Here is a 24,790-nt window from a genome sequence, read left to right on the forward strand (position 1 = left end):
TTAAAACAATCAGACTCAATACCTTGTATCTTCTTAGTTTTGACTAAGGCCAAGTATATACACACAAAAAATCTTACATCATTTGAGAATCCATAAAAAATGGTAGTTTATATACAAAATTTACACTCCTTATTATAACAAGATGTAACAATTGTGAAGGGCGCTATACCTTTATATATACACCTCATTACTAAATCAAAATTTTACATAAACCAAAATTTATTTAAAATCATTCCTAAAAAAATATAAAATATTAAAAATTTTAGTATAAAAGCTTAATCATTAATTTGTGCATAATAATAAAATATAAAAATAATTTAATTTTTATTTAAAACTATATAAAAATGATCTGACAACAAGTTTCATAAAATAAATACATTAAAAACTTTTGAACGGTATACTACACATTTCTTGTTAGTATAGATTGTAATATAAGAAAGGGTTGAATTAGATTTATCAGTATTTTATCGATTTTAAACAACGACTCGTATCTTCTTATTTTTCTTGAACTTTGAAAATGAAAGTGCAGATAAATAAATGCATAAATTGAAGAACATCAAGATATATACTAGTTCACTTTTTCAACCGAACGTGCATTTAATCCCTTCACATCTTTTGAGAGATTTTCACTATTATTAGATCTTTATACAAACCCTCACACAAAAACTTCTTTTACAGTCTTCTAACAACAACAAATAAGCACACTATTTTCTTGAATTCCAAAAACACAAACAACAATGATAGACTTTGAATCATCTCGAATCAAAGAAACTTTTCCAACACAAATAGAAAATATATCATTTTCTATTTGCAAACATTTTTAGAAAATACACACACTTTATTTATAAATTACGTCGTCATACACTTGGTGATCAATTACACTACTTGAACAAATTTGAATATATGAAGTTGTTCTTGAATCAATTTCTATAGACAATTGATCTTCTCTTTCAATGTACAATTCAATAAGATATGAATCTTAAGTGCTCAAAAAATATTATGAAACTTTTATGAATGATTTGAATATTATACACAAAGTTTCAACATTTTTAAAATGAATGAACACTTAAAAAATTAATTTGAATTGTATTAAAATTTATATGAAAAATGTAATTTCAATTTATGATGTATTTGCCTTAAATACATCTTAAAGAACCTTTATGAATTTATGCAAAAGTTTGAGACATTTCATGAAGATTTGCAATAGTTTAGAATGACAATGGATCATGAAAAGACACAATTTTAAATTTTGTACACGACTTCTTAAATTTGGGTAAACGGATACCTGACTTCTTAAGTCAGTTCAAACAATTTTTCAAACTTCAAACATCAACAAGTTTTGTTAAATCAGTTAACCAGATCGCAACAAGTTTTGTTTTCAAACTTCTTAGTACAACTGGCCTAACTTAAAAAGTGCAACAACTTTTTAAATATAAGTTTTTTATGCCTTTGCTTCAAAGCTTTTATGCATGATAATTTGAGAACTTTAGAGATAAAGATGAGTATTATTTTTTAAGCATATAAAGTTTATACATAATGAATTACAATTGAGTACCTTAGCATCCATATCAATTTCTTTTATTTCCAAAATATCAATAAACTTATGCTTTCTTGATTCTTGATTTTAAAATTTTGCTTCTTTAATATTTCTTATTTGATAAGCTTTTGTATTCATCAAAATCAATCTGAAAAGGATGGACATATCTTCTTCACATTTCTTTCAATTCCCTATAAATCATTTTTGATATAAATAATTTGAAAAATATTTATATTAGACTTTTAAAAAAGGTTTAAAACATAGTTGTAAAATTATTTAAAATGGAAACTATGCAATTAAAAACATTTTTTAATATTGTTGTAAAATTATAAACACCATATACAAATTATGACTTTTCACCCGTTTCAATAAAAAATAGTTTTATTTGAAAGCTAATTAAAATAGCTCTTTAATTTTCATAAATACCAAGTGTTATACCATTTGCGTTATTGGAGATATTCTTGTATTTGTATATTGTTTATTCATTTGCATTATTGGAGATGATTATTTTAGTTTTATTAAGCCAATGTAGTAATATAGATAAAACTCGTGTATCATAGACAATGTAGTAATATAGATAATTGATATCCTCGTGTATCATGCCAATTATTCTATTATTATTAAAAGTAATATAGATAAGACTGAATGTCACATGCATTATTGGTATAAACTATTTCGGACATGCTCTGACCAACCAACATTTCTTCCTCAACAACTAATGCTTGCATGCCTTTCACCTGGACTTGGCTGCCTTAGCTCGTTCAGCGCACCACTTCTTGATTAGCGAGCTAACCATTGTTTTATCATTGTTTTATCATGAAGTAGTTGCAGTTGGATGTGTCATATGGCCATGTCATATAGTACCTAATTTGTCTGTGATGGGTCCCTCGTTTCTTTACGGTTATGTTTTGGCCTGATTTCTGTGTGCTGAATCGTGATTTTTTCTTACTTTTCATTTCAGAGTTTTTGTAACAATTCTTTGTAAAATAAGTTAATAAATGTTAATATATTTAATTTAATGTAAATATGATACTTAAAAAGTGAGGATCCATATATATATATATATATATATATATATATATATATATATATATATATATATATATATATATATATATATATATATATATATATATATATATATATATATATATATATATATATATATATATATATATATATATATATATATAAGTGAGTGTTTCAAAACCAGGGATCCACATCTAATTAACTCAATAAAAAGTGAGTGTTTGAAAGAGTGTTCATAGTATTCCTCACAAAGGTATAATAGTAAAGGAGAGTTTTTTCTCATACTAAAGATAAGAGAAAACATGTTCTAACTCTAAGCGATACTCTTTATTTTTTATAAGTGTCATATTTACATTAAATACGTAGGTATTTATTAACTTATTTCACAAATAATTGATACAAAACATATGAAAAAGACTGGAAAATCACGATTCAACACACAAAAACCAGGCCAAAGGATAACCCTGAAAAAATCAGACTCGCTAGGCCCAACATAGGTGAACTAGGCGCAAAATGGCATGGTTATATGGCACAACCAGCTGCAACTACTTCACAGTGAAGTAAGGGTTAGCTCGCTAATTACATATTTGATACGTTGGGCGAGCTAAGACGACCAAGTCCACGTGGAAGGCATCCAAGCATTGCTTGCTAAGGAAGAAATGCTGGTTGGACAGAGCATGTTAGAGTAGGGTAGGCACGTGGGGCGAGATAGCGGTGCACCCAACGAGAAATCTAGATTTTTGCTTATAAAATAGGAGTTTCTAGTTCAATGCAAAAGAAGTTTCAGTGGATCAAAGTTGTATAAAATTGGATAGGTTCACTTTGGTCTACAATAGGAGAATAAGTAAGGAAGCACTACGCCAAATAAGGGAAAAGAGGGCGCTTATTTTGGCCTATAACAGCGCTTTTAAGCGCCCTCTAAAGTGGCGCTGGCATAGGTAAAGACAGCGCTTTGTTTTCCTGGAGAAAGCGCTGTCTAAAGTGGCCCTTTAAGGGCCACATTATAGTGCGCTTTCAGAAAAAAGCGCCCTCTGGAGTGGTCCATAAAGGGACACCTTAGAGGGCGCTTTCTGGAAAAAGCGCCCTCTAAAGTTGTCAATGTAAAGTGTTTAGAGGGCGCTTTCTGGAAAAAGCGCCCTCTAAAGTTGTCAATGTAAAGTGTTTAGAGGGCGCTTTCTGGACAAAGCGCCCTCTAAAGTTGTCAATGTAAAATGTTTAGAGGGCGCTTCCTACATAAAGCGCCCTCTAAAGTGTTAAGCGCCCTCTAAAGTTGTCAATGTAAAGTGTTTAGAGGGCGCTTTCTGGATAAAGCGCCCTCTAAAGTTGTCAATGTAAAATGTTTAGAGGGCGCTTCCTACAGAAAGCGCCCTCTAAAGTGTTAGTTATTTTAAAAAAATTTGTTTGAAAAACAGTGGATATTTAATTGGTAACCTGTTCGCATGCTGCAAAAGTGTAAAATTCATATTGATTTCATCCTTTAATCCAATGTTATACACCATTAATCCATTGATATATACAACATGAATCCATTTATATACAACATTAATCCTCCATATATACAACATAATATATGATTCTTTGATCAACAATATACAACAACATATTCATGAGTTAGTAAAAGTACAACAACAATATACAACATATATACAACAACAGCATACAACAACAACATTCCATACATATATGTACAACAATATACAACCTAGCTATATGATTCTTTGATCAACAATGAATTGACACAATTCATCCTTCATTTCATCCAAATGAGCTCTTGAGTAAGATTTGTATTCCTCAAAGTACTACAATTAAGAGAATAAAAGATATTCATGATTTAGTAACAAATTAGATGAAATATCCGATAATATTAAAATAAACCCTAAGTTATTATTCCATACCATTTTTGGGATGTCTATACGATTCAACGCAATGATATCTCTCATAAATCTCAATACAAAAAATCCGCAATCGACCGAATTATTTTGCTGAGGACACTACACAGAAAAACAAACAATATATATATAGTTAATTTCTTACAAACACTATTATAAGCAAAAAAACAAACACTATTATAAGCAAAAATAAGATACTTAATATATACCTGAACTCTGATCCAGGTAATGTCCTTCCTATTGCGATAATTCTTTTTCGATCTAAATTTTATTATTGCCCTAACAAAATAAAAACGTATATTGAGATCAATCTGACAGACATAATTAAATATACAAATACACACGAATATTTAGGGGAATTTCGCTTACGCGTCAACCGTCTTCTTCATACTCGGATATTTACTCCAATCACCCGATAACGAATCGAGATAATACACTATTAGTCTCGAAAGATCCATAGCAACCAACACCCAGTGACCACTGTAAAATAAAACAAAAATTTAGATGAATGAAAATTTTCTACGTAAAAGATATACATAGATTAGAATGAAATTATTAGAAAGAAAATCTAACCCGTTGCCAGAATTAAACGTTAAAAAATACAAACTGGGTGTAGTATTATCGCCGGCCGCCATGAATCTATCGACTAGATCATTCTTTACGGATGTTGGATTTTTCGTTATTAACGTTGCGTTGATACGGGAAGCAGCAATAAAATTGAAACGGTTACACAATTCAGTTCCCCGCAGCAATGTTACATACATATACCTTAAATAGAAACATAATAAACATTAGACTACTCATTGAAATGTGTAAATAAATTGTTCAACTAAGTAAATTATAGATTGATCGGAGTACCATATGTATGTATGAATGACAGCGATGCCCAATTCGTCGTGTTCAAAAAGTTGTTGCATGTCCTCCTTTGCAATTATTTCGAAATGAGCAGCTCCGAAAACACCTTCATCAAAATCTATACTACGAATGGCCCCGTGCATAATATCGGACTCATTCACCATTTTCTCAAGACGCATCATAATTTGAGATTTTGTCCCGGACGTCGTTGGAGGAATATCGTTACCAGCTTTTTTCAACTTTCGACCGGGAACCTAAAAATTCATATAAATTAAATCATGACTTTTTGTGATGCAACAGAATCGTTGCGTATATAATTCAATAGGTATATATATTTGTACCTCTTTTAGAGATGCAACCGACTCGATGCGTCTTGAAATCCCTTTACCAGCTTTATGCGTGGGTCTTGTAGGAGTCTAACATTACCATGTAATAAGGATTGATTAAATATCATAATTGTAGCTGAATTGAAATGTGAATACTAAAGATTCATAATCATTTAGAACATATTGTCGCATCGCGCGAAAAACCGGCGGGAAAAGAAAGAACAACAGAGCCGCCACCGTGCGTTATTTATCCCAGAAGAGGGAAAGGAAACGCTCGAAGTAAACCTGGGAAAAGAACATGGTCTCGCGACCAAAGAGGATGGGTTCGGGAGTCGGTTATGCGAAGGGAAGGTATTAGCACCCCTACGCATCCGTAGTACTCTACGGGATCCACGCACACTAGAAAGGAAATTGGTTGCTAAACACTGCTCAAATATTCACACACACTGGCTGAAAGAAACGAAAGAGACTGACTGAAACTAAACTCGGCAGGATGTCGCATCCTGGGCCTACTTAGTCTATCAGGCATAGACATCAGAGTCGAAGTAGTTCGGACTGGGGAAACGACACATGCTCGCTAGGATATCGCCTCCTATGCATACGTATCTTCTCGGACGAGAGAAGAATCAGAGCATTCGTAGCTCGGCTGACACACACACAAACAAACACAGGCAAAGGCAAACGTGGAGCCTGAATGCCAATCACTGGACTTACATCAGCATCCGAACCAGAACACACACAAAGAGGCAAACGTGGAGCCTGAAGGCCAATAGCTGGGCTTACATCAGCATCCGAACCAAAACACACACTGGAACCCAAATGCCACTCGATGGACTTACATCAGCTTCCAAGCACGCAACAAGACAAAACAAAGACACAGGCGAACGTAGAGCCCGAATACCAATCACTGGACTTTCATCAGCATCCGAACCAAACACACGCACACTGGAACCCAAATGCCACTCGATGGACTTACATCAGCTTCCAAGCACACAACAGCACAACAAGTTAATAGGGAGTCGGGGACTCAGCCTATAACTGTCAAACACACACAAAAAAAGAAAAAAGGGCGCCCGGAGAGATCAGCTCAATCTCCTGCCTACATACTTCATCTGGTATGAAGATCAGGGCGATGTAGTTCCCCTACGCAGGGACAAAGGATCTAGCCTAACCAGATAACAGAGGGAGACACAACTAGGGAGACTACGACTCGAGCCTAGATGTTATCATGCAAATCATCCCTAAGTTAAGGTTTCTAGCTAAATGGCACAAGGGCCAACCTATCCTAAGTATGGCTCACACAGGAAGCAAGCCACACACACTTAACTTGCACAGGGAGCAAGCCAAGCAAAATCTAACTTGCACAGGAAGCAAGTCTAAACTAATCCTAACTTGCACAGGAAGCAAGTCAAACTATCCTAACTTGCACAGGAAGCAAGTCAAACTATCCTAACTTGCACAGGAAGCAAGTCAAACAATCCTACAAGCACAGATAGCACACGCTATACACAAACAAGTGGCTCAAACAAGGGTTAGGTTTTAGTCAAGGGGTCATATCAACCTTAACAAACAAACCTCTGGAACTGGGTGAATGTGCTCTTAACCTTGCCATTGAGAGACTAAGGTGAAGCAGATGAAAGGTGAGTGAAGATAAGACTTCACAGCTCTTATCCCTGGCCAGGGAGAGCTCAAGACAAGAATGTGTGGGTTCAGAAAGTGGGAACCCTTCTACACATCTAAAACTGACTCAACTGTACAGTTTGTACAAGATCTTGGGTTTGTATCTTCAATGCATCAACACAGTGGTGTGAGCAAAGCAGATGACACACTGAATAGTGGGGGATAGATTGCATATCCCTACCTTCCACCAATTGCCTCTTCACTTAGGAGGACTTTGACTCTATGCAAGGACAAAGTTAAACAATCACAAACATTGCCTCTTAAGGAGGACTTCAGACAGTTGCCTGGCCAAGTAACAGGCCAGGTCTTCCAGACTACATGTAGTAAAAGAGATTATACCTCAAAGCAAATGCTAAATATCAAAGCAAGCAAGTTCAGAGAACCTAAGCAACTAAAGTACCTGAAAAATTCAAACCAATCAGTAAACAGTTCAACAGTTAAAACCAAAGGAAATGGATAAACAGTCAACCACAGAAGGTCAACTGTGCAAAGCAAGACTCAAGTTACATGAGTCAAACCTACAAAACAAAAGTTAGTACATGATATGTAATCAAAACCAATCACATTTGTATGATCTCAATGGCAATGGTGCTCAACCTGAAACATGAACTCAATAGTAAGCACAGAAGACCACTAGGACTAGCCTAGGGTCAAGGATGGAAGAAAAAGTCAAGGCAGCAAGGAAAAGTCAACTCAAAGTCAAAGTCAACCAATTAGAAAGCAATCACAATTGGGCCCACATTCAAATCATGCATTATGATCATTTCATGAACATTTGAAGTCAAAGTAAGGCAAAGAAAGCATACAAAAGTCAACAGAATGACTTGCATCAAAAGTCAACTCAAACAATTTCAAAAATCATCAAATAAATCACACTCAATCCTAACATCTAACATGGTATACATGTAAAATTTCATGGCATTTGGATGAGAGGAAGGCAGTCAACTAAAATCATGAAGTCAAACCAAGTTCAAGCATGTACAAAGAAAGTCAACAAGCATGGGTCAACTTCAAAAAGTCATATCAAATTGAAAACAGATGAGAAATGAATGAGATTAACACCAATGCAAAGCTTGAGATGTCTAGTTATCACATATGAAATTTCATGGTCATACAATATGATGTGAGAATTTCCCAAAAGATTTGGCAATGTATAGCACAAAAAGTCAACAAATGACTAAGCATGGAAGAAAATTCACAATCAAATGGAAAACAGCAAGATTAATTCCAAGAAAATTCATACATGAACTAGACATGTGATAGATGATTCATGCAAAATTTGAGGTCATTTGGATAAGAGGAAGCATGTGAACAAAAATTAGGGAAAATGCATGATCATGGTATGACACCAAATGCAACACATGACTTCAAAAAATCATAACTCTCAATCCACAAATGATAAATGCACAAACTTTATATGGAAATGAGGGTCAATGTGTCTAGTTTCACCACAAAAAATTTCAAGCTCATTGGATACAAAATGACAATTTCACAAAAGATTTGGCACAATGTATCATTTATGCATACATGTTGGGAAAATAATTATCATTAAAAATCCAGCCAATGAAAAATTAATTAAAATTCACCATAAAATAGAGGACACATTCATGAACATGAGGAAAAAATTTCATAATTTTTGGGTGAAAATTGAAAGAGAAATGAATTGTGGAAGATGAGGAAATAATTGAAGCAATATGAACAAAATAGCATAGCAAAGTGGTCAACATAGTCAACAGCATGGCATAATGGTAATTCTGCAGTCACTTATTGAAGTGCTGCGTTTTGGCCTTGCAAAACGAAATGTTTTGATTGGCTCTCAGCCAATGAAACAGTGCACAGCCAAACAACCTAAATTTTCTGAGTTTCTAAAACCCTAGGGGTTTCTAACACAGCAAGGCTCATGTTTCAGCTTCAAGATCATCAACCAAGTTCATCATCATCATGTTATCATCATAACCAACAGCAAGCAAACAATGGCCATACAACATTAACCAATCCACAGAACAAACATGATCCAAGGGAGAATTCTGGAAATGTTTAGGGTTCTAGAGCAACAGCATACAACCATCATCATCATGAACTCATTCAAAAATAAGCATCAAGCAAGCAGCATGGTAATCTCATCAGCATTCAACACAAACAAACAGAACATGAACCAAGGTGGATTTCTGGACATGTTCATAGAGTTTCAAACAAGCAGCATGGCATATTCAAGCAGTCAGCATTATGAACAAAACTAGACCAAGCATACAACATCATAGCATAATTATGGACAAAGTAACTGGTTTAAACAAAAGCAGCATTCATCATCCACATGGATTCTCTAAGCATGTTCAGAAGGCTTCAAACAGCAGGGCATAATCAGTATGGCAGCTTATGTTCATCATTAACATCACAAAATTCGACCACCAAACAAAAGCAAAGCAAGTGGTAATGGTTCATGCAAATAACAGACAACAGCAGCCAACAGGAATCTTGGAAATGGCTAAGGTTTATGTGCTTGGCTGTAGCAGCAACAGGGTTCAATTAGCATGGCAGCTCATGTTGTCACCAACATCCAAACAAAATTCAATCAGCACACAATCAACATGGTATTGGTTTAGGTAATATCATCCAGCAACTAATAAACACAAGCATAATCATGAAGATCTTCTGGACAGGAATTAACAACAGGGCATATGCATCAAGTTCATCATCATCATATACTCATCATAACTAACAGCAAGTAAGGTTTTCAAGGAGTTTCAAAAAAAAAAACTGCAGCAAGATCATATCAGCAATGGTATCATGTGTTCATCAACATCATATCAAACAAAACAACAGCACACGACAGCATATAAACAGCAAGCAGTATTTCATCATTATCATGCAACCATTATAACAACCTCAAGCAAACAACATGGCAGTAGTAATGCTCTTCAATGCAAACATGTTATACAACAAAAACCTAGACAAACATGAGATTTCTAGGCATCTTAAGGCAGCAAAACAGCAGGGGTATTGACATTTAATGGTTCATCATCCAAGCATCAACCGTAACCAACATCAACAATCAAAACAAACAATGTAACAGCATCACTAAACAGCATCAGCCAACATCAAAACAAAACATTAATCAAGGGAGAAATATGAGCATGGTAGGTTCATGTAACAGCAAAACAACATGATCATGGGAGTTTATCTGGATATAACATCAGGTTTGAACAGCAGCATTGGCATTCAGCATTCAAACTCATGTAACTTCATGCAATATCAAAATGAAGTCCAACAAACAAACTCAAAACAGCAGGGCAATGCATCAAGTTCATCATTCAAACAGCACCAGCTCCGAATAGCATACAGTGAAACAAATGATACTCAGGCAATCACCATTCAAACAAACAAAACACAAGAACCTTAAATTTCTGGAAATGAACTTAGGATTCTAAAACCTAACAGCATTCATCTTCATTATTCAAGCATCAATCACCAAATCATGAACCAACACCCACAATAAAACATGGTCATGAGCATTTATCAACAAGCAGCCCTAGCTAACAGCAAGACCACTCAAGCATGAGGAATTTCTGGACAGAAATAGGGTTCAAGCATCACAGCAGGATCATCAACTTCATGTAAGCAGAAAAATCAAAATGCTCAGATCCCAAAATTAATTGCACCAATAGCATCATCAAACATTCAGTATCACAAACATGGCACCACTTTTCACCAAATCATTATAACCAAGCTAAATCGATGAAAAATGCATTTGTTCACCAAAATGAAAATCAGGATATCTCACAGCATAGTCATCCATTTAATGTGATTCAAAGCTTAAATCATCCTACTAAGTAAGACCTACATGAAACATGGCATGGCTTAATGAATGATGAAGTTCGAAGTATTACCAAATTTGAAGCACAATGGTGATGCAGTGGTGTTTTGAAGTTGTTGTGCTCGAACAGTCCTTCCTTGTGCTTGGCAATGAAGGATACTTGGTGTAGACAAGCTCAAGAATGCTTGGAAAATCTCACAGCTCGATTTGCCATTTGTTGAGCTTTGAGAAAACAGGACATGAAGATGGCTATGCAGAGGATGTTTGATGCAGCAAATCACTTCCAAATGGAGTCCAGATGAAGAAATAATGAAGGTGGTTCAAGGGTTTTTTGATGTTTTGCTCAGAACTCCCTTTGTGCAAAAATGCAAGATGAGAGGAGAATGGATGTTTTGGTCTGTGGCTGCTGTAGTTTCTTAGGGTTTGTTTTGGAAATTTTGATAGCCCTCTCTCAATGAATGCAGTTATGTGGTTGTGGAATGCAGATTAGCAGGGCCAGGTGTTGTGACCTGTCTTGTGGCAGGTTTTTGAAGAGATGGCAAAGGGTGTTTGCTGCAGAGTTTGGACAGAAAAGCAAGGTGAAGGCAAGATTCAAACATGACCTTCTGCTGCAGTGTGGCCTGTTATGTTTATTGACAGAAAAAGCATGGTGGTTTGTGAGATGTCTTGTGGCAGGATTGGTGCTCCTTTTTTTTTGACAGCCAGAATGCAAATGGTAAGCAATGTGTGTCTTTTGAATGAGAATGCCCAATCTATTTGCCTTGGCCAAAGTAGTTTGTGATGCCCCTTTTTGCCCTTGCTGCTGTTCCCTCAATATGCAGAAAAAGCAAACATCATCAAAGCTGCTATCTCATATGGTACAAGTATGGTGTGGAGGTCTTGTTTTGAGAAATTGCCAAGGTTTTCCCTCTCCTGCTGCAGTATTGTGACAGACCTTAGAAGAGAAAAAAATCAAAGTGTTTTTGGTAATGAGTGTAAGATGGTTGGTTTGCCCCCTTGCTTCACAATGATCAATATGCCTCTGTCATCAAAATGCCATGCTTTTTTTAATACTATTGTCCTTGACAGCAAAAGTTATGGTTCATGAAGGTATGGTCTCTTTGAATTGTACAGTAGGATAAAGTTTTTTGGTTGCAAAGCAAGGTTGGATTTTGGAGATTTGGACAGAAATCTTGGAAAAATAGCAGGGCCCCCTCCTTTGAATGAATGTGGTTTGCAGGTTTTTTTGGAACCGTGGAGTTTGGCCAGCTTCAATTGGATTTCAAAAGACAGCTAAATGCACAATGCCTGCTGGACAGTACAAGGCCAAGTTAGGTTTTTTGAGCAATTGCCAAGGTGTTTCCTCCTTTTCTGCAGTATGGTGACAGGTCCTTTTTTGAAGAGAAATGCCAATGGTGTGTGGTTTGTAGCTGCCTTTTTGTGACAGTGCTAGCCAAGCCCTTGTCTTGTGTGGCAATATGACAGAAAATTGGGGGGAAAATTCTGCTGTGAGAGTACAAGTTATGGTTGTGAAAGTATGGTACACACATGTCCTTTTTCCAATTCTTAAGCAACTAAGCATGGTTCTTTGTTTTGCTGTTAATTTTAGGCTGTAAGTGAGGCTCTAATGACAGAAAAGTTGCTGCATAATGCTGTCCTTTTGAGGTACAAGGCAAGGCATGGACAAGTATGGTTAAATGGTACTTTTCTTACAATTCAAGCAACCAAGCAATATTCACATGTGCTGCATATTTTGACTTTGCAAACTCCTTCTAAATGACATTTATGAGCTGTTCCAATTGGCCAAATGTTGAAAAAATGTTTGAGTCAAAAAGTCAACTCTTGGTCAAACTCTCATTTAAATGAAAAAGGTCAAAATATGCCATTTTGATTGGTGAAGTTTTGGCTCATGAAATTTATATTTTTGGAAAGAGGATGAAAAATGTGGTTTGTAGAAAAAAACCCCACCAAAATTGGCCAAACGGTTTGAGAGATATGGCCCTCTGAAGTTCAAGATTTTCTGAAATCGATTCGATCATAACTTGCCAACCACACATGGGAATTGAGAGTTCTAGGACTTTTTGGAAATGGGAGAACAAGATCTTCAACTTTCATGTTGGGCAAAAATTCATTTGAGGCTTGTATCACAATGTAAGTTTGAGGATCAAGACTTTCCATTTATGGCAGTTTTCAGTTACAGGCCCAGTTTCCATTTTGGGAAATTTATGATCTGGCTTCAAATTCTTCCATGATGGTGTTTGGCATGATATATGATGACTATTTGGACATGAATGAACTCTCACAAACCAATTCCAATCATCCAATCACTGATTAAATGGACAGTTGACCAACAGTTGACTTTTGGGGTTTCTGCCTGATTGTGCATTGACTGATGACTTCCAAACCCTAATTCCTTGAGAATTTGACTTCAAATGATGTCCCAGGTTGTTTGAACTCTTGATTATTGACCATGGTGCCCAAATTCCACAAGAATGACCACCATCCATTGCTTTGACTGACAGTTGACTTTTTTAGGGTTTTGACTGTCTGTATGTAAACTGATGACCTCTGAGCCTTCAAACCTTGACATGAACACTTCAAATAGACCTCCAAGTTATGTGAATTTGTTGGACAAACCCCAAGGCCTTGATTCAATGAGAAATTCCTTTGACCTAATTCCTTGACTGTCTTGCACTTGAAGCAACTGAAGCAATGCAAATGTTATGCAATGGATCATGATATGCTATGACCTAATATGAAAATGTATGTATAATGGTAGGTGCAAATTTGAGGTGCTACACATATATACCTCGGCATCTGGGAAAATTAGATCTGACGGCCATCCAACAAAGGATCCGACTGCTTCTCGCATCAACGTTGTCTCTGAAACAACGTCAGGTAATGGTAGAAGCGCGTCGGTATCTAATACAAGGTCAACCGAAACTTTCATATATCCCACCGGGAGGGGATTATGGTGAAGTAATTCACCCGAAGTGTTGTGCACTTTTCCCTTGCCAACCATGCGATAAGTTGGTGACGATAGATACAGCTGACAAGGTGAAATGCCCTAAACCAATAATAAATGTTATTGTTAACGTGTATATGTGTCAAGTAAAAAAGTGCTATTTTAATTTCATAATAACATATATAATTACCTCGGGAAATTTCAGTTGACAATTGATACTAGCTCGGTCACTAGTATCTTTTGCCTCGGAGGCGCACCTTTCCTCTCTATACCTTGCATTCTCGTTTTGCAGTTGGAGTACTTGTGCCCTTAACTCCGCCAAGGTCTCCATCACCTCTTTGTTGGTAGGATTTTTTGTTTTTGGTTTTTTATAAAATGACGACGGAGTCACACCAAAACCCTTACCCCTCACACGACCGGAATACTCAGGAACATTTAGTACTCGACTAAGTACGCTCCTGCAATCCTGGACCTCGGTTGAAGATACGGTTTGGGATAAAGTCTCCTGAAATATTATTAGAGGAGATTAAAAATGAATTATATGTCTAACAAAATTTTCGATATAATTAAAGAAATAATGTTACATATACTTACACATTCGTCATAAACAGTTTGGACCGCTTCAACGACAGCCCCATCCTTCCCAACCCGAGCAGCCTTCCATAATACGTGCTCCGGAAGAGATGTTGCGTCACTTTTCTCCTCGGCTAGCTACACATTGAATTAGATTATAAGATCATCAATTATAACATATTGTGACAATGTATAAGCTCATAGCATTTGAATATACTCACAATTCTTTGTTGTAACCGTGCATATCCCGTACGCCCTTTTTTGTACGGATACGCGGGTTTTGATGCCCTTTTCCGATTTATGTCGATTACTTCCTGGATAAAAAAGTTTAAGGCATATTAGAACCAAGTAACTTAACAATTGTATAATACCATAATTAATAGACATTACATAGAATTTTTCGTTTCTTCGTTTGGCGACAAAGTTATTCCATTCATCGGCTGAAATAATCTCGGCATACTTCATTGGCCGTTCTGCTTCAACAAATTTTCCTTCCTCATCCTTGAGAAATTTGTTGGACAAAAAGGATCGAAATCCTCGGAGTCTTTTTCCGGCCAATTGAATACAATATTTTTGCCGGCTTTCATCGATGTGAAAGGATCTCTAAAAAACATACACATGGAGTGTGTTATTATAAAGTAATATTATAACAATATATGGTCAACAAATAGTCAACAAAAAAAACATATAACAATATATGGTAAGTACCTGTATCTCCGACCATATTTTTTCTTTGCCAACCTTTAAGTCCGGACTTCTCCAATTATCACATGTAATCGGAATATGTTGTCGAACAAGGAAACCAATGTAACTTGCCAACATTGAACCGTTAGGCTCAATTAGTTGGTCTTCAGCACTCCAATGTACTTCAAATTTTACACCCTTGTCTCTTGCACGAATGATTGACTTCATAACAGTCAATCCTCGTTTGATTTCGTTTTCAACATTGTTACGTGATCCATTCGCGTCATGGGTATCGTCTTGGTTAGCCATTTTATCTGTAATATAGAAATGATTCAATAAGACCCAAGTAAGACAATGATTCAATACGTGAACACATTCATATACCTTCCATTTCTCTCATGTTACAACAATCTAAACTCTTTTTTTTTTATCATTATTGAATACAAACTCACACACACCTACTGCATGCAAAAGACCAATGCAAACTTATGGTGTTTGGAACATGAACAAACTTTCATCCATAATCATCAAACTTCCAAGCACAAGCTCAAACACACTTCAAATGATATCAGTTTTCAATTAGAAATAAAAAACTCAGTTTGCCCTAAACAACATTAATCAACATAATGCACAAAATGTAAAACTAAGTTTAGAAAATGCCCTAATCAAACACATGAAGAAAGTGAACGGTAAAGATGGAGAAGAGAAATACCTTCAAGGTGACGGTAACGATGGAGAAGAAAGGGAACAGTGACGGTGGACGTGAACGTGAACGCAGCAGTAGAAAAAGGCGACGGCGACGATGACGGTGAGGGAGGGAGAACGAACGGAGGACGAGAGTAATCACAGTAGAGAGTAATCGCTGTAGAGAGAAAACCCAGTTACGTAAACGAAATAGCTTATAGAGAGGGAACATAAAGAGACATGCAGTATATGTTATAATTTTAATGTTTACTAAAGGGGACCTTAGAGGGCGCTTTTGTAAAAAAAGCGCCCTCTAAAGGGGGCCTAAGAGGGCGCTTCAGAAAGCGCTCTCTAAGGCTTTCCAAAAGCGCCTTCTAAACTGGAAATGTACATGGACTTAGAGAGCGCTTTAGTGAAAGCGCCCTCTAAGGTTACCCTTAGAGGGCGCTTTCACTAAAGCGCCCTCTATTGTTGTCCCTCCATTTCCTCATTATTTTTTTTGGCTTCACTTTAGAGGGCGCTTTGTTACAAAAGCGCCCTCTAAAGGGGGCCTAAGAGGGCGCTTCTAAAAGCGCTCTCTAAGGCTTTCCAAAAGCGCCTTATAAACTGGAAATGTACATGGACATAGAGAGCGCTTTTTCAAAAACGCCCTCTAAGGTTACCCTTAGAGGGCGCTTTCAATTAAGCGTCCTCTATTGGTGTCCCTCCATTTCCTCATTATTTTTTCACTTCACTTTAGAGTGCGCTTTGTTACAAAAGCGCCCTCTAAAGTGCGCTGTCTATTCCAATAGTATGCTCCTTATTTTTTCTCTTCACTTTAGAGTGCGCTTTTGTAATAAAGCGCCCTCTAAGGGGCGCTGTCTATTCCAGTTTTTGGCGTAGTGAAGCTTAAAGGCGGAAGCGTTACTCAAGTGACAAGGTAGATCACACTTCCAAGATCGACTTTTCGGAGTTACCCGCGATTACGCTAACCATAAGAAAGCATAGCTAAAATCTCTTTCTTAGAGGTTAGATGTAGACATTATATTCATGTACTAAATAAATTTTAATATTGAGAACTCTTTAATCTTAATCACTTCTATGAAAAATATATACAACAACGAAGACGTTACCACAATCCTTTGAGGGATCGTGGTGACATCTCTAAACTCAGATCCAACATATTTTTTAATTTTTAATTAAAAATTGTTAATGGTTGGTTATACCAACCATGATGATATATGTAATTTTTCCTGGATTCGGATATCAACGCCAACACATTTGATCCCCTTTTAAATATCACGATTTTGACCATACTGTTTTTAAATTTTCGATTGGATTTTAATTATTTTTTAAAATGCAACACTAAAGTTTATAAAGAGACAAAAATATAATTTTTAAAAATTAAGGGATCAAAACCTAAAAAAATATATAAAAAAAAAACTAAAATTACTATTAAACCTATAATAAAAACAAAAATCAAACATAATTTAAAATAGCGTATAATATTTATACACTAATATTGAATACCAATTAAATTCATATTGTATTTGTATATTGTTTCTTCATTTGCATTATTGGAGATTAGTTTTTTTGTATTTAACCAACGTAGCAGTCTATACTACGTCACATGCATTATTGGTATAAAATATTTCTTGGCGTTTCTGATCTTTCTCGTATCTGTCATGTGTATTACATATAAATCCATTTGTGCATTTTATATTATTTAATATTATAATAATTCATTTTTTGTTTGTTTTATATATTATATTTAATATAATATTTTAAACGATTTATGAAATCTCAAAAGCACCTATAAAAAGGTTATTTCATTTCAAGTAAAACACATCCTCCATGAAGACTCTTTATAATACACAAAAGATGGCTCCTACATTAGCATTTCACTTTCTTTCTTTGGTCCTTTTCTTCGTTACGGTAATTCAATAACTGATATATGAGAAAATCTTATAGAAATATATCTACTTTGTGTAGTAATATGCTTACCTTTTAACATCACACATATATATATATATATATATATATATATATATATATATATATATATATATATATATATATATATATATATATATATATATATAATATATATATATATATATATATATATATATATTATATATATATATATATATATATATATATATATACTTATTTAACAAGATGGTATTGAAATTTTTTCGTGTTCTTACGGTTAAAAGTCCTTGCAATCAAAATATCAAAGTAAAAATATACAGGCTTAGTTATATGCATACTTTTTCATCTTTTATCATATTTATAAAATTAATTATCCTATTTTAAATTTATATATTGTATCATGTATGAAGATTTTTAAAATCACGTGCAAACATCAGAGATAAATGTTTATCAAGATCATTTATCAAATCCATTTAATCATCTTATTTTTTATTGTAAAAATCATAATATATATATATATATATATATATATATATATATATATATATATATATATATATATATATATATATATATATGACGATTTATCACGATTCACAAGTGATATGTCATTTGAAATGAATACGTTATCAATTTTATGTATAAAAACGAGAGAACAAACTAAAAATGTTTGAATTTAAAATTGAGGATCTATGAATAGGTGAAATAAAAGAGATCAAAATCTTATTTAGTCTGGTATATATCAATTTGGCTAGTTAATTAGGTCACTAATTGTTTCTTTTCACATGTTTGTAGATGGGTGAAGGAATCATTGTTGAAGACATGAAAATAGAGTTACCAGATCAAAAGGATATCGAGGAAGCTAAACAATCAAATCATTTGCATAACTTAATCGATGAAGCTAAAAAACCTAATTACAATTCTGAAGATATTACCCATGATCCCAATCCTTGGCTCCCTTGGGGTAGTCGTGAAACCAAAAAACCTATTTACAATTCTGAAGTTAATACCCATGATCCTAATCCTTGGCTCCCTTGGGGTAGTCGTGAAATCAAAAAACCTATTTACAATTCTGAAGTTAATACCCGTGATCTTAATCCTTGGCTCCCTTGGGGTAGTCGGGAAACCAAAAGACCTATTTACAATTCTGAAGTTAATACCCGTGATCCTAATCCTTGGCTTCCTTGGGGTAGTCGTGAAACCATAAAACCTATTTACAATAATGAAGTTAATACCCGTGATCTTAATCCTTGGCTCCCTTGGGGTAGTCGTGAAATCAAAAGACCTATTTACAATTCTGAAGTTAATACCCGTGATCCTAATCCTTGGCTCCCTTGGGGTAGTCGTGAAACCAAAAGACCTATTTACAATTCTGAAGTTAATACCCGTGATCCTAATCCTTGGCTCCCTTGGGGTAGTCGTGAAACCATAAAACCTATTTACAATAATGAAGTTAATACCCGTGATCTTAATCCTTGGCTCCCTTGGGGTAGTCGTGAAATCAAAAAACCTATTTACAATTCTGAAGTTAATACCCGTGATCTTAATCCTTGGCTCCCTTGGGGTAGTCGGGAAACCAAAAGACCTATTTACAATTCTGAAGTTAATACCCGTGATCCTAATCCTTGGCTCCCTTGGGGTAGTCGTGAAACCATAAAACCTATTTACAATAATGAAGTTAATACCCGTGATCTTAATCCTTGGCTCCCTTGGGGTAGTCGTGAAACCAAAAAACGTAATTACAATTCTGAAGCTGATACACATGATCCTAATCCTTGGCTCCCTTGGGGTAGTCGTGAAACCAAAAAATCTAATTACAATTCTGAAGTTAATCCCCGTGATCCTAATCCTTGGCTCCCTTGGGGTAGTCGTGAAATAAACAAACTTAATTATGATTCTGAAGTTAATACACGTGATCCTAATCCTTGGCGTCCTTGGGGTAGTCGTGAAACCAAAAAACATAATTTCAATTCAGAAGTTTATACCCGTAATCCTAATCCTTGGCTCCCTTGGGGTAGTCGTGAAGTCAAAAAACCTAAATATAATTACAAAATTAAAACTCATGATCCCAATCCTTATATTGATCACACAGATGCTTTTGAGAAGGGATTTTTCAACCTAGAGGATCTTCATGTTGGAAATGTAATGACCCTCCAATTTTCTGTTCAAGAGATTCCTCACTTTTTTTCAAGAAAAGAAGAGGCTGACTCAATTCCTTTCTCAGTATCACAATTCTCAAGTGTTCTCCAACTTTTTTCAATCCCAGAAGACTCTCTTGAAGCCAAAACCATGAGAGGCACACTTGAACATTGTCAAGAAGAAACTGTCGTAGGAGAGACCAAAATATGTGCCAACTCTGTAGAGTCCATGTTTGAATTTGTTGACACAATAATTGGTTCAGAAAACAAGCATAATATTCTCAGAACTAGTTATCCTTCACCTACAGCTGCTCCTCTTCAGAAATACACCATTTTGAAAGTATCCCATGACATTGATGCTCCCAAATGGGTCTCTTGCCACCCACTCCCATATCCATATGCAGTTTACTATTGCCACACCATGGCTACAGGGACTAGAGTGTTCAAAGTCACACTTGTTGGTGATAAGAATGGAGATAAAATGGAAGCTCTTGGCATGTGCCATTTGGATACAGCTGATTGGAACCCAAATCATATGATATTCAAGACACTGAAAGTTAAGCCTGGGAAGAATACTCCAGTGTGTCACTTCTTTTCTATAAATCATCTTTTGTGGCTTCCATTGCCAGATTCAAAAGTCACCATGTGAAGTCAGTTAATATATCATTGTGTATAATTAGCAACAGTATGCATGCTTGTGAGTGATGAGTGATGAGTGATGAGTGATGAGTGATGAGTAGTTTCCTATGTGTATTCCTTGTTACTTGTTTTATGTATCATAAATAAAATAATGCTTGCTTGTTAATATTTGTAAGCATGATCAAGGTTACACAACACGATCGAAAAATATAAATTTGGACTTCTTGCAAGATGTAACCTTTAATAACTAGTTATTTTTAATTAAAATTATTTAATGTTTAACTTATTTTGTGTAATAATTTGACTCCGACGAAAGTAAGTTTGTACTTATGAATAGTTGAGTTATCCTTACTCATACTGTTGATTAGTTGAGTTACCCTTAGAGGGCGCTTTTAATAAAGCGCTGTTATAAGTCCATGTGCATTTCCAGCTTATAAAACGCTTCTGGAAAGCCTTAGAGAGCGCTTTCATAAGCGCCCTCTTAGGCCCCCTTTAGAGGGCGCTTTTTTTCCACAAGCGCCCTCTAATGTCCCCTTTAGTAAACATTAAAATTATAACATACTGCGCGTTTTGTTATTTCACTATCTGTTATTTTCGTTCTTTTTCACGTTAGGGTTCTAAGGCGTTTTCCTTCCACCTCTGTTAGATCTACATTATTACTGCGCGTTTCCTCCTTCTACCAATCAAAGGTACACGCTTTTCCCAATTTCTGTTTTATGTTATTGCTTTGTTTTAGCTTTGCCCAATTTCTGTTTTACATTATTACTGCGCATTTCCTCCTTCTACGTTTGTTTCGACCATGATAGCGCATGCAATAGGAAATTGACTGTTGGTTTTTAGTGACCATGATAGCGCATGCAATGGGACTACATTACCCAGTAGTTAGGGTTATACGACCTATGAACATATGATTTTGTGTCAACACCAGTATCATTAGAAACCTAGGTCCGAATGTGTTTGAACTCTTCTGAAATTGTTTTTTGTTTATTCTAATTAGTAATGGATAATACATGGATGTCTTCCAATCAATTGTCGAGAGAGTACGAGAATGGGGTATCAGAATTCGTTAAGTTTGCCGTTGCGCACGCTGAAGACCCCAGTAGAATGATATGTCCTTGCTTGGGTTGTTGTTATGGGAAACGGGTTGACGCAGTTCAGTTGACATCGCATCTAATGAGGCATGGAATTGATCGAAGTTATACATGTTGGAATTTTCATGGTGAGAAAAGTAACGAGAATGTTGAACCGGGGGATAGTACGACCTATGCCTCAAACTATAGTGGCGCAGATACATACGATTGTGATCGAGTTAAAGAGATTGCAGAAGCACTTGAAGGAGATCTTAAGGATTGTCCCGAAATGTTTGAGAGGTTGGTAAGTGATGCAGAGAAACCTTTGTATGATGGTTGCACTAAATTCACAAGATTGTCTGCGGTATTAAAGTTGTACAACTTAAAGGCGGGCAATGGGTGGTCGGATAAAAGTTTCACAGAGTTATTAGCCCTTTTGAAAGATATGCTTCCTGAGGATAATGTTCTTCCCAATCGAACATATGAGACCAAAAAGATGTTGTGCTCTATTGGCATGAGCTATGATAAGATACATGCATGTCCAAACGATTGCGTTTTGTTTCGAAATGAGTATGCATCGTTAAATGAGTGTCCTAAATGCGGTGTCTCGCGATATAAGAACAAGTTGTCTCCAGCAAAAGTCTTGTGGTATTTTCCTGTTATTCCGAGATTTAGACGCATGTTTCGTAGTGAAACCGATTCAAGACACTTGACCTGGCATGCAGATGAAAGAATTATAGATAGAAAGTATCGACATCCGGCAGATTCACCACAGTGGTTGAAAATTGATAATGATTATCCTGAATTTGGAGAAGAATCAAGAAACCTTCGCTTGGCATTATCTACTGATGGAATGAACCCACACGGTATCCAGAGTATCTCACACAGTACATGGCCTGTGATTATTATGATTTATAACCTACCTCCATGGCTATGTATGAAGCGTAAGTACATGATGTTGTCTATGTTGATTTCTGGACCTAAACAACCAGGGAATGACATAGACGTGTACTTGAAGCCCTTAATCGAAGATTTTAAGATTTTGTGGGAGACCGGTGTGGAGGTTTATGATGGATATAGGAAAGAAAGTTTCAACTTGAGGGCGATGTTGTTTGGCACAATTAATGATTTTCCAGCATACGGAAATCTATCAGGGTATAGCATAAAAGGTCAATGTGCGTGTCCTATTTGTGAAGATAAAACAGATTGGAAGTGCTTGGAGTTTGGTCAGAAGAATGTCTTTCTCGGTCATCGGAGATTTTTAAATTCAAATCATCACTACCGTGGATGGAGAAAGGCGTTCAATGGAGAGACAGAACAAGGCAGAGCTCCACCTATATTGACGGGTGATCAAATTTTTGAAAAGGTGAAAGATTTGGATACTCAGTTTGGCAAGCCTTTTGCCCACACACTTGTCAAAAGTGGGTGGAAGAAGAGGTCAGTTTTTTTTGAATTGCCGTATTGGAAGTCCTTGTATGTGAGACATTTTCTTGATGTTATGCATATTGAAAAAAATGTATTTGAAAGTGTTATTGGCACGTTACTCAATATACAAGGAAAGTCTAAGGATGGCCTTAAGGCAAGAAAGGACTTGATAGCGATGGGAATAAGAACTGAATTAGGACCCTTGAAGAAAGGAAAACGAACATATCTACCTCCTGCTGCTTATACTCTATCTAGAAAGGAGAAAAAAACATTGTGTAAGTTTCTAAGTGAAGTTAAAGTTCCAGAAGGGTACTCTTCAGATATTAGAAGACTTGTGTCTATGAAGGACCTCAAGTTAAAGAGTTTAAAGACCCATGATTGCCATGTTATAATGGAACATTTTCTCCCAATAGGTATACGTTCTATTCTTCCAGAAAAAGTAAGAAGCTCTATAACTAAGTTGTGTTCTTTCTTCAAGTCAATTTGCAGTAAGGTGATCAATGCTGCGATCTTACCAATGTTGCAAAAAGAAATCGTTATTACTTTGTGTGAGCTTGAAATGTTTTTTCCCCCATCATTTTTTGACATAATGGTACATCTAGTTGTTCATCTTGTGAAAGAGACACAATTGTGTGGACCAGCTTATATGAGATGGATGTACCCTGTTGAACGTTATATGAAAATATTAAAAGGGTACGTGAAGAACCGAAGTCGACCAGAAGGTTGTATGGTTGAAAGATACATTGTTGAAGAAGCGATTGAGTTTTGTACTGAATATTTGTCTAATGTTCAGTCAATCGGACTCCCCAAGTCTCAGCTTGTCGAAAAGAAAGAAGGAAAAAATCTAATTGGAAATAAAATCGTGGCAGTATCAAGGGTCGAACGGGATCAAGTGCATTTGTATGTTCTGCACAATGAGAATGAGGTTGAGCCGTATGTTGAAATTCACAAGGATGTTCTCCGAGGTTTAAATCCCAATAGAAATGAAAATTGGATAGTACGAGAGCACAATCGATGTTTTATACCTTGGTTTAAGGATCATATTTATTCAAAGTATTATTCAGATCCCGCTTCAATAACAGAAAGGTTGAGATGCTTAGCATATGGTCCAAGTTTCCATGTTTTTTCTTATAGCGCATACGCGATTAATGGATACACATTTTATACCAAAGAACAAGATGATAAAAGTACTATGCAGAATAGTGGTGTCACCGTGGTAGCTGAAGCAATGCACATATCAAGTGTGAAGGACTTAAACCCCAAATTTGCAAATCTGTCGTATTTTGGTGTTATCGAGCGCATTTGGGTGTTTGATTATGAGAAGTTTCAGATTCCTATATTTGGTTGCAAGTGGGTTGAAAATAATAACGACATTCGAATGGATAAGTCAGGATTTTTGCAAGTGGATCTTAATAGGGTGGGATACAAAGATGAGTCTTTTATTCTAGCCTCTCAAGCTAGACAAGTGTTCTATGTCAATGATCCGAAAAGTACGAAATGGTCTATAGTTCTTTTTTCCAACAAAGTAATTGATGAAAACACTGGAGATCAAGGTGATATTGATGTTGAGATTGAATCGTTTACCAGAA

At 35.7% G+C, this 24,790-nt stretch overlaps 1 protein-coding gene across 1 annotated transcript; it reads left to right on the forward strand.

Annotated features, from left to right (window-relative positions):
* Nucleotides 1–17,845: 17,845 nt before the first annotated feature.
* Nucleotides 17,846–20,940, forward strand: LOC127106000 (uncharacterized). The gene is made up of 2 exons (XM_051043276.1): nucleotides 17,846–17,929; nucleotides 18,725–20,940. Exons 1-2 carry the CDS (start codon nucleotides 17,849–17,851, stop codon nucleotides 20,714–20,716), a joined length of 2,073 nt encoding a protein of 690 aa, XP_050899233.1. The 5' UTR covers nucleotides 17,846–17,848; the 3' UTR covers nucleotides 20,717–20,940.
* The last annotated feature ends 3,850 nt before the right edge of the window (nucleotides 20,941–24,790 follow it).

The sequence above is a fragment of the Lathyrus oleraceus genome, chromosome 7 (assembly GCF_024323335.1).
Source record: "Lathyrus oleraceus cultivar Zhongwan6 chromosome 7, CAAS_Psat_ZW6_1.0, whole genome shotgun sequence".
Lineage (NCBI taxonomy): Eukaryota > Viridiplantae > Streptophyta > Magnoliopsida > Fabales > Fabaceae > Lathyrus > Lathyrus oleraceus.